Genomic DNA, 14,056 nt, shown 5'->3' on the forward strand with positions numbered 1-14,056 from the left:
GGTGACAAGAAGAGCTTGGTGCCTGTACTGTTTGGCTGACTCTGCAGGCCTGGGGCTGGTGGTCTGGGCATCTACCTGGAGGATGGCGGTGTGCCTTTTGTCAACTGTGGGGAATTTCTTCTGTGTTGTTTTTGAAATCCAACATTTTGTGCCATTTTACTGTTTTGTTTTATTCCTGCATCTGGTAACCTAAGCAACCATTTTGAAGCTAACAATGTGCAGTACTGTTTTGTTTTATTTAATGTTACGGTTTGGTTGGTTTTACTCCATTGTTTTGTTTGATTTTGCTGTATCTGATGGTAGGGACAACTCCTGTGAAGATGGCACCACATATTATGGTAACCATTGCTGATTTCCTATTATCCTGTTTTGAAGCTCAATACCACTTTCACTGCTTTGTTTCATTTGGCTCTATTCTGTTTTGTTGGGTTTTATTCTCTTAAAAATTTTTAAAAAAAGATATAGTAATTCTAGAGAAGCCAAAATGAAAGTCTTTTTTGCTACTTCCCTTTTGGTCAAGATGAATTTTCTAACCACTGACTCGTGACACAAGAAGAAAAAAGTCAGCTCCAGCTTCCTAGTGGGAGAAAGCACCGCTGGGCTGAGACAGTTGGGGAAATTTTAGACTAGAGTTTCAAACAAAGATGAACTGGTTTTTTTAAAGGGGCCAGAGAGTTGTCCTTTAGGCTAAAGGAACAGTTTCTCAACAACTCATCATAGTAAGCGCTTTTGTGGACCTGTTCATGAGACCTTCCAGAAAATACGCGTGGCAGAGTGTCAGCCTTTTAACAAGTGGCAACAGACACAATCACCTGCTATCATGTAGGAAGACTATTGTTCAGTGTCCACACAGGACACACCCATGCCGTTCTGGCCCCATGCAGTGCTAAAAGCAGGACAGAGGCCTCCTGAGACTAGCTCCACACCCTGGGCGCTTGCTGAATGAGCAATCACTCAGGCTGTCCCAGACCTGCAGAACCACAGACCTTGAGGGAGTGGTCCAGTCACTGTGTTTTCATAAGAGCCACCAATGGACTGGGTACACCCTGAAGCTTCAGAACCACTGCTGTATGCCAGGGATTGGCAAGCTCTTTCCTAAAAACCCAGACAGTAAATAATAAGGTTTTGCAAGATAAGAAGCAACATTGAGGCCACTGTGTAAGTGCAAGGTGAGATGCTAAAAACCATTCTCAGATCACAGGTAGCTCGCCAGGTGCTGACCTCTGTGCTAAGGTACCCCAAATCTCCTTCCTTCAGAAATCCACACAAGTCCTCACCCAGAGAATACAGGGTCTTACTGAATACGCATGGCTTATTTCTAAATCTGTCATATCCCAGGCTTACCTTTCGTATCCCAGGAGCCTGCAGCAGAAACATGACAATGGAAGACAGAGAATTTCCTGGGTACCTAAGGCCATCTGCCTGCTCAGTACCAGCGCTGCCACAGACACACAGAATCCCAAGCACTATCACATGCACGCCCGCCACTTGTTCACCTCTTCTCAGGCAATCCTTACTAACAATCCTAGGAACTAGTGTTAATAACCGCATTTCACATATGAGGAAATCGAAGCTCAGAAAGATTATTTTCCTAATGTCACAGACTTTCTGAGTCACGCCCACTAGCTCTTACTCCAGGTTTCTTGGATTCTGTGAGCTCTGTATGACAAAAGTCACTACATCCTACAATTCTGTGTCCTAGAAAAATGGTCCTTAATCTCAAGGCCTTAGAATGCACTGAGGAACAAAGATCAACACATATAAAACTCCAGGAGAACCACAGGAAGCAGTATGGAAAGTGTTAGCACGGTGCCTATATTCTAGGGTCCCTTTATTACGGGATCCTACAAGTCAAGTGATTCACTGAAAACTCCAAGTGTGCACAAGGGAGGTGCCATAGGTAGAAAAGTTTTCATCGCACGGGTCTTTCTGTCCCAATCCCTGGAAACTGTGACTATGGCTCTTCAGCAAAGGGACTTAGGTGAACCCTTGCTGGGGAGATTACCCCAGAGAATTCGCACACGGCAGTGTGCAACCCCAGTGTGGTGTCATTTGGAGAAGGAGCCACTTGAGATGAGGTCCAAGATGGGACCTTGGTGACAGGGCAGGTGTCCTCTCGTGGAGAGACCCCAGTAAGCCAACTTCAACACAGCAGGGAAGCAGCTTCGTTCAAGCCAGGTGGACCTTCCTACCCTCCAGACCTGTGATAAAGGAACTTCCTGTTGTCTGAGCCCCAGGTCTGTTATTCTGTCCCAGCGACCCGAGCTGAAGGCAGTCACACTGATGGAATCAAGAAAGAAACTGACCAGCCGCTGCCTTGGAGATGGAAGGGGCTGGGACGCAAGGACACAGGAGGCCCTGAACTGGGAAGGGAAAGAAATGGGTTCTCCCAGAGAGTTGGTAGGAAGGTCTCTGACAAGGCCTTGATCTAGCCCTGCAAGACCCACAGCTCAATTCTCATCTGCAGAACTGAAAGGTACATTTGTCACTTGAAACCACTCACTGTGTGAGAACCCATTATGGAAGCAACAGGAAAGGAACCCAGGTGAGAGACAGGAAGGCTGACCCTGGACCATGCGTGAGCCCATGGAGAAGAAGGTTGAAGAAGAACAGGCAGGTCCCACCTAGGTGACTGGGGCAGCGGACAGCATTTAGAGCCCAGGATGGGGCTGTGCAAGGACAGAGACGTCAGTCAGCATGAGTTTATCAAAGAGGTGGCAGCCAGGCAGGAGCAGACACAGGTCAGGTGGGGCCATCCCATGACAAGCCAGGGCAGCCCCAGGCTGAAAGAAAACAAGGCCAGAGAGATTTGAAAAAACAGGGGGTAGGATAAGAAGTAGATGCTAAACCAGCCTCACTTTTTTTTTGAATCCTATGTAAAATCTTCTCCCCAGACTAGCACTGCCTCAGATCATCAAACAATCTTAATGCTCTGATCAGAACAGGGACCCCCTGTAAAACGGAGGTCCACACAGCAGTAACAAACAATGTACCCAGCCAGCTCTGGTAGCCAGCACCTTCTCCCTTCCTGAATGTGCCTGACTTATTTCTGACAATTGGATCTGTCCCGAGACTCTCCTACTAAATACATTCAAAAGAATGTGCTCCGAAAAGCAGTTCTAGAAAAAGACCTCCCAAAATGGTGCAAACGGTGTCAGCACCGTCACGGGAAAAGTATCGAGTTTCCTCAGGTGACTGGAGGAGGATGATGCTTATTTTGGAATAAAGAGTTCAGGACTAAGAATCTGGCTTTTTTAAAAAGTCAGACTCATGGCCCTGTAATAACTCAGATGTGGCATGTCATGAGAGATGAGTACCACAAAAACAGAAAACTCCCGTGGTCAGGTGGATAGGCAGTGCGCTAGACACGTGGAACCTCAGAATGGCCACCTGGAGGGTGCCCAGGAGCCTTGACTCTGTGCCCTCATGACTGTGAGTGGGGTCTGGGTCCCACTGACCTCAACACGACCAAGATGCACCTTGACATCCTACTCCAGTCTCCCTGGATACAGGGAGACCCCAAGGTGTACAGAGGACACCATGGGCCACCCTTGGCCCTGTGAGCAGGCTGCTAACCCAACCAGTGTCCCGGGGCCACCGTCATCTTGCTTCCCAGTGAATCTATAGAGTACTTGACTTTCTTTTTTTTCTTCCAGATTGGAATCAAGATTTATCATTTGAAGGGGCTGGGGATTTAGCTCAGCGGCATAAATGCCTGCCTTGCAAGCAGGCAGTCGTGAGTTCGATCCCCAGTACCGATAAAAACAAAAAAAGACAAAAAAAAAAAAAAAAAAAAAAGACTTATCATTTGCCCACCTGGATTATTTCGATGACCTGGATTATTTTATAATTCTTAAAAATTTTTAAATCTTTTTTTTTTTAAATAGCACATGTGTAGCACACATCAATCAACTTAACAGTTTCTATCATACACAGGATTGGTGCAGGGCAGACTTGCCACAGCCATGTAGCCTGTCATCTTTCAGCCAGCAGCTGTGATGAGTTTTTCTGATGCACACTTCTAGGTCTAGATGGAGTACAGACTGACAAATGTTACACATACATTTACTAGTTGGTAATGACTGCATATTTACTCATTTTCTTCCCAAACTAGGAAAGGCGAGAACTAGAGCAGAGAGAAATGGAAAGGGAACTCTGGTGTGGTTCTCAGCACAGACCAAAGTGCAGAGGCAGGACCGGTCTGGTGTCCTCAGCAGCCAGTGTGACAGGAGACGGGATGGAGGCAGTGCCAAATTCAGGCAGCAGGCAAACACCACCCACTTCTGGAGGTGGTGATCAGTGTCCTAGCATCAAGACTAACAGAAACTGCAGGGCAGGAATAGTACTCACCCAGGCCAGAGATGTTTATTGCTTTCACCGATTTCTTCATTTTGTAAAGAACCATCCGGTCCACGTCCAAAGCCTACAAGAGAATATGCCAATTAAAATGTGTCTGAGCTTGGATACCACAGCCTCGGGGTGCCACCTGTGAGCCTTGCCCTGCCCCAATGCAGTGCCGGGCCCCAGGCTATGCTGGGGCACAAATCCTCCACTGGGGCTGCTATCAAATAGCAAAGAGCAGTGGTTTTATTAGACTAAAAAAGAACTAGCTCTGCTTATCCACCTGAAACAGGTGGCCCCGGTCACAGCATCAGCTGGACACAGCTCTCTGCCGTGAGGTGCAGGGACCCTGACATACCACTCCACTATGTCTCTGTGCCCTGCATGCAGCAAGGCTCCAGCTGGTGTGTGGCTGCCCATGTCCCTGTCCCATGCCCCAGAGGGGAAGGAGGACTAAGTCTGCAGGACCACAGATGTAGGTCATCTAGGGGGAGGCAGGCAAACCACTCCTGATTTCTGGAAAGACACAAACACGAACCTGTCAGCTGAGGTAGGAGGCACATTCCTAAGCCTCCCATCTCTCAGCTCCCTCATCCACAAACTAGCAGCAGTGAGACCTAGCTTTGTGAAGCCGAGTGATTAAACAGACCCACAAATATTTAGCATTGGTGAAGACTGACAGACCAACTATCACACGGGAGCAGTACAAGGCACTCACAGAGCCTCCTGCACACAGCTAGTATTCAAACATATCTATTCAAGGACTCTGGAAACCTAGAGACTCAATGACACAAAGGACGCAGACTAAAACGATGCTGGACCTGCACGATATGTGGAGGAGCATGGCGGTCAACAGTGCTAATCCTGAGCTGAACATCTATAAACCAGCAGAAGCTGCCAATCATGGGGCTGCTGTGCGGGCCATGCTAGAATGACAAGGAAGCACCCAGCCCAGTGCCTGGCATTGAGAAGCTCTGTAACAGCGCTGAGGACAGGTCCCTGTCACAAAGCACCCTGTGGCTGAGCACCCAGAGCAGAACAGCAGAGCGGGGACCCCCAGCTTTCCTGGGTAACCTCTGGGCTCCACTTCCAACAGCAGCACCCTCGGGCCCAGTTCTAACGTAACAATGGTGGTTTTACTGGACTATGTGATTAGTGCTGGTTATTTTAAACAGGAAGCTGACCACCGGGCCTTTCAGAGTAGTTACAATACAAAAAGGCGTCTTCATTATACCATGTACTGTGTCTACACCCAAAGAATGGTGACTTGGGCCATCCTACTTTCGACTATAGGCTCATCCATGGTAACAAAATGTCCCCCTGTGGGGTCAATGACAGCAGGGAGGGTTTGCCTGTGTAGGGCACGTGGGGATTCTACTTCCTGGGTGTGTGTTCAGTACTACAGAGGGAACCCAGGGCCTTCAAATGGGATTATACCCCAGTCCTTTTACAAGGTCCTGCTAAACTGCCCAACCTGGGCTTGTATTTGTGATCCTCTCACCTCAGCCTCTCAGAATGCTGGGATTACAAACATGTCTGGCTTTTTTGTTTAAGATTGCTATGATCCCAAAACTAAAAATATCCGTTTAAAAAAAAAGCGTTATTTTCTGCCATGTTGTAGAAAGGGGTTGATAGGAACAGATTCAAGATAGTTTAAAAGCCAGGTGTAGAGGCACATACCTGTAATCCCAGCACTCAGGAGCCCAAGGCAGTTTGAGACCAACCTGAGCTACAAAGTGAGCTCAAGACCAGCCTGAACTGCATAGTGAGACCCTGCCTCAAAAAAAAGAAGAAGAAGAAGAAGAAGAAAAGCTTAAAAATAAAAACAAAAATAGCCTGGTTTAGCCCCAAACTCTCGACAATCTTCAGCCTCAGCTTCCTGAATGCTGGGATCATAGGTGGGTGCCCAGTAGGGAGCTAACGCTTCTTTCATCATTGGCACATCTCAGGGCTCAGCAGAGGGCAGGACCCGGCGTCCCCAGACAGCACTAGGAGAGGTGGAGGGTATAGGAGATGGGGTGCTGGGAGGTGCTCAGAATGGCAGGAAGTGGACTGAGGGAAAAGCTACCCCAAAGGGGCAGCAAGGGCTGGAACCCTAGTTCTGAAGCCCCTGGGTTTGATGCCAGGCACAGGCTCCTGAGCATCAGCCTGGAACATCGGTCTCCTTCCCCTCCAGCCCCTGATCTCCACCACACAGGGTGTTGTCCAAGGCAGGGTCTACAGCAGCCAGGCACTCTGACAGGTGCCCTCCCCACCACACCCCACAGGAAGTTTTGGGAAACACCACCACAGGGGTCTCTTGCCCTGTTACAGAAGGGAAGCAGGGTTTCCCAAGGTGGGCTGCAGGGAAACAGGGCTGCTTTCCTCGGTTGTCAAGGGGGGACTGGAAGTGAGGTGTGCTGGGTAGCAGAGGTGATTTTAATTAAAAGCTAGGGAGGAAGAGCAATTGCCTCCCTACTCAAAAACATGCTCTTCATTATGGCCCTCATTCACAAATAACCTTGATTAAATTAGGTCAGGCCCACTGAGAATGATTAAACCTGAGGGAGAAGAAAAGCCTATACCCAGTAATTTATAAAAGCAGCCCTGGAATATTAAAGCAACAAAAAATAACAAAACTTGTAAGTCTCTAGAAAGCAAAGCTGTCCACCAGCTTGGCCTGATTCAGCACTGACCACTCCTCCCCAAATCTACCCAAACTCAGAAGAAGGAAAAACACTACAACTTTCCCCAGAATTTGTGTATAAAAACTACAAACACAAAAATGTAAGATACAATAAACATCTAAGTGAAGCTTGCCTGGCAGCTGAAGTCCAGCCAAACCTCATTAACTCTGAGGGCCAGTACTCAGACTGACCTTTTAGTTTGTAAAACAAAGTGTTATTTATTTCATAAACAAGACGATAGCATTTTTCAAGTATTTCCAAGGAAGTTGACGAGGTGACTCATGCCTGTAATCTCAGCACTTGAGAGGCTGAGGCAGGAGGATCACTGTAAATCTGAGACCAGCCTGTACTACATAGTGAGTTCAAGGCCAACCTGAATGATATAGCAAGACCCTGTTGCAAAAAACATATAAAAACAAAAGGTGCCCATAATCACATATTGCCAAGGAAAATAAGTAAGTGCCAGGCCAGCATGCAGGGACTGAATGGCACAGGTCAAGATGCGCCCCCAATGGCAGATGCCGCATCTTTGCCCATCTCAGTGTCACACCTGTGCTGTCCAATGCAGCAGCCACAGGCTGGAGAGCGAGGCTGCAATCAAGACCTCGAGAAGCACACAGATTCGACTTCTGGAGCTCCCCTACCTCACAGGAGGGCTCCAGAAACTGACACCGCTCAGGCTTCTCTTCCTGTGTCCCTGTAGTATGGAGGTCACCCTGTGACAAGCCTCCTCTGAGAGAGCAGCTCAGCAGCCTCCTCTGGGCTCACAAAGCCCCATGGGTGTCCCCACCCAGCGAGGTATACCCATATCTCAATGGCAGGCTGAACTGCATGGCAGCCTCCACCACTTGTGAGGCTGAGCTCAGGTGGCCACAGGACAAATTGGCCACAGCCTGTCTGTGCAGTCACAGATAAAAGGTTGGTACAGGTAGAGGTTCCAGTCGAATGGGGATCTGGGAAAGACCCACTGGGAACCCCATGCAGAGAAACATCATCCCTCAAAAGAATCTCATGCTTCTTATAGCAGCACTCCATGGCTGTTACTACGCTTGGATTTCGTTAATAAAACTTCTGAAGAAATTTATTCCCTTTTTTCTTTTGAGCCAGGGTTTCACTGTATAGTTCAGGCTGGCCTTGCAATCACTATGCAGCCAGGGGCTTTTGAATGCACAGCCATCCTCCTGCCTCAGCCTCCTAAATGCTGGGACTGGAGGTGTGCATCACCGCACCCAGCTCTTTTCTCTCTGGTATCTTCATTCTAGAAGCACAAAGCTTCAGCGCAGAGAAGCCATGCAGAACATGTCTCCACAGTGTCAGCTGGCCCTACTCCCTGCTGGCTGGAAGCACGACCAGCTTGCACAGGTGGGCAGGAACCACTTCCTCTCTGGACTCCAAAGATGCTCCCCTGAGGAGGCCTGCAGACCCAGCCTCACCCCTAAAGCTGCCCCTGCATTCCACCCTCCTCCCCAGGCACATCTCCTCTGATCCACAAAAGGCCAACCTGAGTGGAAATAGCAATTGTGAAAGATAGTAGACGAAACAAAGGCACATTCACCCAGATCTGTGCCCCCAGGGCAGCTCTACCAGACTAGAAAGAGTTGCACAAACATTTAGATGGCAGCTGTGTCTCATCACACATTCCACTTTGCAAAAAGCACAGAGCATTAATGAAAGTGTCAAACACTTTCCAAAGCCTTCTGGGATGCACAGGACAGCACTGTGGCTACAGGCTTGGTGCACAGCAGAGCAATAATGGACACATCTCCTTCTGGGGCAAGCACAAGGCCAGGAGAGGAGCAGGTGTCGCCGGGGAATTAAGATCAAATAAACATTCTAGCTAAGCACAGCTGGGTGGAATGTGTGCACCTGACGACCAACCAAAAGGACACATTTAGTCCTTACCTAATAAAACTCAAGTTCAGCACAAGGACACTTACAACACTCCTCCAAACAGCCAGAAATGAGACAGACCCAAGCGTCCATCAATGGTCAAATGGGTAAACTGTTGTGTGCTCAGATTACAGAGTTACCCAGCTGTGGAATGAACATGAATGAATTCAACAAAAATGGCAAAAGCAGAAGGGTATTGCAATACTAGACTGCAAAGTGTCCAGAACACAGGCCCATCTACACTGGGGTGTTGACATCTGGGGATAACTGCAGCCAAAACCACACATGAAAGCGAGGAGAGAGTGATGGGCCAGGCAGGACGGCAGTAACTCTGACAGCTGTGACAGGGCAAGGGGTTGCGCTGCACCCCTGGATGCTGACTGTGACCAGATCCAGTGGAAGTGACCTGTGAGTTTAGCACACAGCTCAATGGCAGAGCTTAGTGCACTGAGGCTGAGGGTTCAATCCCTGGCACAAAAAATAAAAAACAAATTACACATGTTTACCTGATAAAGTACACAAACGAAGTGAAAAGAAATTTAAAGCATTTCTTAATAGGAAAAAAGATTAACTCACTAGCGTTTGGAGGAAGAGCCAGAAAGTGCTGCTGAAACGCAAGTGAGCTCTTGGGGCTGTTCTCAGCCTTGCTTTGGGTCACACACAGTACACAGCTGCTATACCATCAGGCAGAAGCACAGCCGGGCTGGCTCACTCTGCACCAGGGCTTTCTGCTGAATGCCAGCGGGATTCCCAGCAGCCTACCTGGGAGTTCTGAGTGCTCTCGCTCAAGTTCCTCCTCTAAGCTCAAAAGGGTCACCCTGAGGACAGGCAAATGCACAGGAATCGCATCTATCACCTTTGTCCTGTGTGTTTCCATTTCTTAAATTCTGTTTCCACTTGGCAGACGCAGTGCAGAGGCACTACGAGCAGCCCTTCAGGGCGGTGGGAAGTCAGGCTATGCCTGGAAACAGTTGCCCACAGCCCAGCCACAGCTCTCTGCCATCCTCATGCACATAGCACCAACAACAAGAAAGCAAGGCTGTCTGCACAAGACACAAAAGCAACTATTTCTTTTCTTTTTTTGGAGAGGGGTACCAAGGATCCAACTCACGACCTTGTGCATGCCAGGCAGGCGCTTATACCACTGAGCCAAACCCCCAGGCCCAAAAACCAACTATTTCTTAAAATTTTCACTTAAGGAAGTAGAAAAACATAAGCTTCTGCATAAATTAAGAATCTGCACACAATTTGTGAAAGCAAGAAGAAGTGTTATCAGAGAAGGGACAGACAAGTGCACTGTACATGCAAGCTTTGTGTGTGTGTGTGTGTGTGTGTGTGTGTGTGTGTGTTAGGGTACAGAAAGACAATCACTCCAGGCATGGTGGTATGCTGGTACATGCTTGTAATCCCTGTATTTGGGAGGCTGAAGCAGGAGGACCATTGTGAGTTCGAGGTCAGCCTGGGCTAGAAAGAGTTGAAGGCCAGCCTGAACTGCATAGTGAGACCCTGTCCCAAAAAGATAGATAAAGAGAAAGGAAAATCACAGCTTCCTCAAAGTTGATTTTTTTTCCTTCTAGACAATCACGAGCATACGTACATTATTCTAGGGCTGGGGACACAGCTCCGTGGCACAGCACCTGGGTGGCAAGCACGAGGTCCTGGGCTCCATACCCAGTACCAAAAAAGCGGGGGAATTGAACTTAAGACCTTGCACTTGCCAACCAGGTGATGTGCCATGGAGCTGTGTCTCCACCCCTATTCTTGAAATTTTTAAAAGCTAGGACAAACAAAAAAACTTCAATATCCTACATTATGCTTCCATTTTCTATTATCCTTTTACCAAGCAGAGGATTTTTTTTTTTTTACATCAGCATCAAAAAGTGTCAAAGGAACAGATTAAGTAGTAAAACAGAAAGACTCACAGCTTCACATTTCTACCCATAAAAACATGCATGGAAACCCCCTAGACAGCATTACAGAAAGCCTTTAAACTGGCTCCTGTGGACAGGCAAAAAGATGGTGACAAGAGGGCTGGAGATTTAGCTCAGCAGCATAAGCACCTGCCTAGCAAGTGCTAGATCATGAGTTCGATCTCCAGTACCAAAAAAAAAAAAAAAAAAAAAAAAAAACAGGCCCATGCTAGGCACTGGTCAAAAAGTCCACCCCAGGGAATCCTCATGAACTGTGCATTTAAATACAGCGCCAACCTTCAGGCTGGGGCATGGGTCCTGAGTGCCCCAAATTTGGCCACAGTGGCCACCAGGGCCCATGAGGTACAAAGCCACAGGAGGTGTCAGGGACAGCAAACAGCCATCAAAGAAGGATGGAGGAAGCCATGGTGGTAATCCTGGTGGCAGTGGCATCACCCTGAGGCACGCACATGGTACAGCTCTGGGCTTGGGGACACACTAGTGAGCGAGGTAACATCTTACCAGGTTCTCTGATTCCAGGTGCCAAAACACCCCCTGCCTTTCCCACAGGCTGGTCCTGCAAGGAAAGACGTTCCCTAGAATAGTTTTGACATAAAAGAGGAAAAAGCCCCAAATGCCCCCACTAGGGCTACGCACCTCCACACAGAGTGCGCAGCCGGGCAGCCGTGACTTGGTTGTGACTGAAGGGGACAGTGCCCCAGGCATGCACACGGGACTCGAGAACTCATGCAGCTCCTGCAATGCACTGCCTGTGCCTCTGCGCCCAGTCTGAAGGACCCAACACTCACAGGCACTCCCCAAGCCCTGCGCTGTAGGCGGGACCTACCACCCAGCTGCTAACTCAGGCTTTGCCATTCAGAGAAATGGAAGATGATTGTGGGCTCCGGCTCTGCTAACCCTTCACAGCCTGATCTGTATCAGGTGGAGGAAGAGCACCGAGGGCCCAAACCGTGGGGAACGGGAGGATGTGTGGTGAGACAGCTCCGGCCTGGTGGTGGAACAAAGCCGGTGGACAGACAGTCCAGGCAGCTGGACCTGTGTGGCCACTGCCCTGACCCAGGCCCTGGGCCCTACTGAAGCAGTGGACAGAGCCCAGAGGCTGGGAAGTCGACCTTTAGCTGGGACAAGGTCAGCCTGCCCATCTTCCCAGTACCAGAAGACAATGGAATTGGGGCTGGGGATTTAGCTCAGCGGCATAAGCGCCTGCCTTGCAAGTGTGTGGTCGTGAGTTCGATCCCTGGTACCGATAAGACAATGGAATCCTAGGCCGGGCTGATTTCCCCAGGAAACAAGGCTCAACCCACATGGACTTCACTTTTGTAACATAAAGAAGGTCGAGAAGAAGTAAGACCGTGGGTGTTCCTTCTGAGCCCCAGACGGAGATGAAAGAGCAGAGGAGGACCTGGCTTCCTGAAGCCATGGGCGTCCACCAGGGACAGGGAACACTGTCACATCCATTACACCCTGTGGCTTCTGTCCCTGCCTCTCACTCCATCCAGCATGCCAGGCTTGCCATTCCCACCAGGCCCATCCTCCACACATGCCTTCCTACTGTACTTGGGCTGCCATACTGATGTTTTATATGTTCTTCCAGAAAGTACATCTTGTAACTATGACACAGACTTTTAGCAACATATGCATGGATCTGGTGGCGCATGCCTGCGATCCCAGCACTGAGGAGGTTGAGACAGAAAGGATCTCCAGGAGATCAAGGTCAGCTTGGGCTATATAGTGGGTTCAAGGGCAACCTGAACCAGTGAGATTTTGTCTCAAAAAAAGGGTAGGAGTGGGAAGAGGTGGGAGGCGGTCAGTACTGAATGTCTTCAGAGAAGAGAGTAGGAGTCACTTTTTGGCCACTAGTTTTAGGACTAGATGGATGTGTTCTGATCACTAGCTCATGACCTCGGCAGGTGCCTTTCCTTCACTGACCTGGATTTCTGCATCATCAGTTGGGAATAATGATGCCTGCCTCACTGGCTAAAATCATCAAATGCATACACGATGTCCGGCACACAGGTGGCACTCAGTGGCTGACAGTGAGGATTAAGGGCAGGGTATAAACTATGCCAAGGAAAGTGTCTGCTCACAAACGCATTCTCCCAACCCCTGTCTGTGCCTGTCTCGAGATCAACGCTTTTCAGGACTGACAATAGCTGTGGCGATGAGAAAAGCTCTCCAAGAACAAAATACTTTTGCAGCTCATGCCAGCCTTTCATTTCCACTAGTAAGCGTTTTCCATCCACATTTTTCAAGCATTTCCTGATGGTTCTCTCTCACTGCTCACAGGGTAACAGGGCACAGTTCAGGACATTAGGGCCAGCCTGCAGGGGCAGAGTCCCATGTCCTCTCAGCTTTAACACTGTAGTTCAAGGTGCAGGACCTGCTCTCTAGTACAAGGTGACAGGGCATAGATATCTGCAGGCATGTCCAGTCTCTCATCCCTTCCCCGCTACCTCAGAGACTCCTTCGCAGGGAATTAGCAACAAGGCACCAGCCAAAGGTGCTCCCTCATGCCTTAGGGGTGGCTGCTCTGCAGCTGGGGTCCACCCAGATTCAAGCTCTGTCCAATGTCCCCCCATAAACAGCCACAGTGTTAAAGTCATGGGCACCAGTCATGATTCTCCAAGTGCTCCCAGGATACCATCAGGTGCACTGTCAACACCTGAGAGAAACCACCTGAAGTTACCATAGTGGCAGCAGGCATGAGGCCTAAAAAGATAGCTCAAGGTCCAGAGGGATACGCTGAGAGCACTTCAACTCCACCCTGCATTTTAAGCAATGCTTAGCACAGCTTGCGAAATCACCACCACTACCCCAATTTAAAATAGAAGTAATTGGCTCAAAGACTTGAAGGGCCTTCCCCAGGATATCCATTTGGCTCTGAGCTAATCAAAAGCTAGGACAGCTCCGCAGATGGAGGGCTCGCAGAGCACACCTTCCAGAAGTGCCCCCACACCCTCTTTTCCTCAACTTTGGTTCCAGAGCCAGGAGCTGTAGGGAGCTGTAGGCGGAACCCTCTGACATCTGCATTCCCAGTGCTCTGGGGAATCTTCAGTCCCCACCTTCCTCCCACTTCCTTAAACTTTGCCCCACCCCACCAGCGCCAAAACTGAGCCAAAACTGAGTAGAGCTGCTACTTCCACGCAGAGAAAAGCATACCGTCCTCTCCACTCCCTGGACAGCCCCGAGCCCTGTGGCCACCCAGCTTCTACCACCACACTGCACACA

General features: G+C 49.1%; 1 protein-coding gene across 10 annotated transcripts in view; it reads right to left on the reverse strand.

Moving 5' to 3' along the window:
• Window positions 1–14,056, reverse strand: part of Asap2 (ArfGAP with SH3 domain, ankyrin repeat and PH domain 2) — a 133,965-nt gene that overhangs the window by 75,563 nt on the left and 44,346 nt on the right. For 9 of the 10 annotated variants that reach the window (XR_010049131.1, XR_010049133.1, XM_063254361.1 and 6 more), the window contains one exon: window positions 4,351–4,423. Coding sequence is in view for 7 of the 10 variants with exons in the window: in XM_063254361.1 (XP_063110431.1) it covers window positions 4,351–4,423 (73 nt within the window). In the remaining 3 variants the exon portion in view is untranslated. Of the gene's footprint in view, window positions 1–4,350; window positions 4,424–11,464; window positions 11,549–14,056 lie in introns of those variants that run through there. The other variant, XM_063254362.1, reaches the window with a different exon arrangement.

This window comes from Cavia porcellus, unplaced genomic scaffold, assembly GCF_034190915.1.
Source record: "Cavia porcellus strain 051 isolate PalLab524CR breed Dunkin Hartley unplaced genomic scaffold, mCavPor4.1 scaffold_8, whole genome shotgun sequence".
Taxonomy (NCBI): domain Eukaryota; kingdom Metazoa; phylum Chordata; class Mammalia; order Rodentia; family Caviidae; genus Cavia; species Cavia porcellus.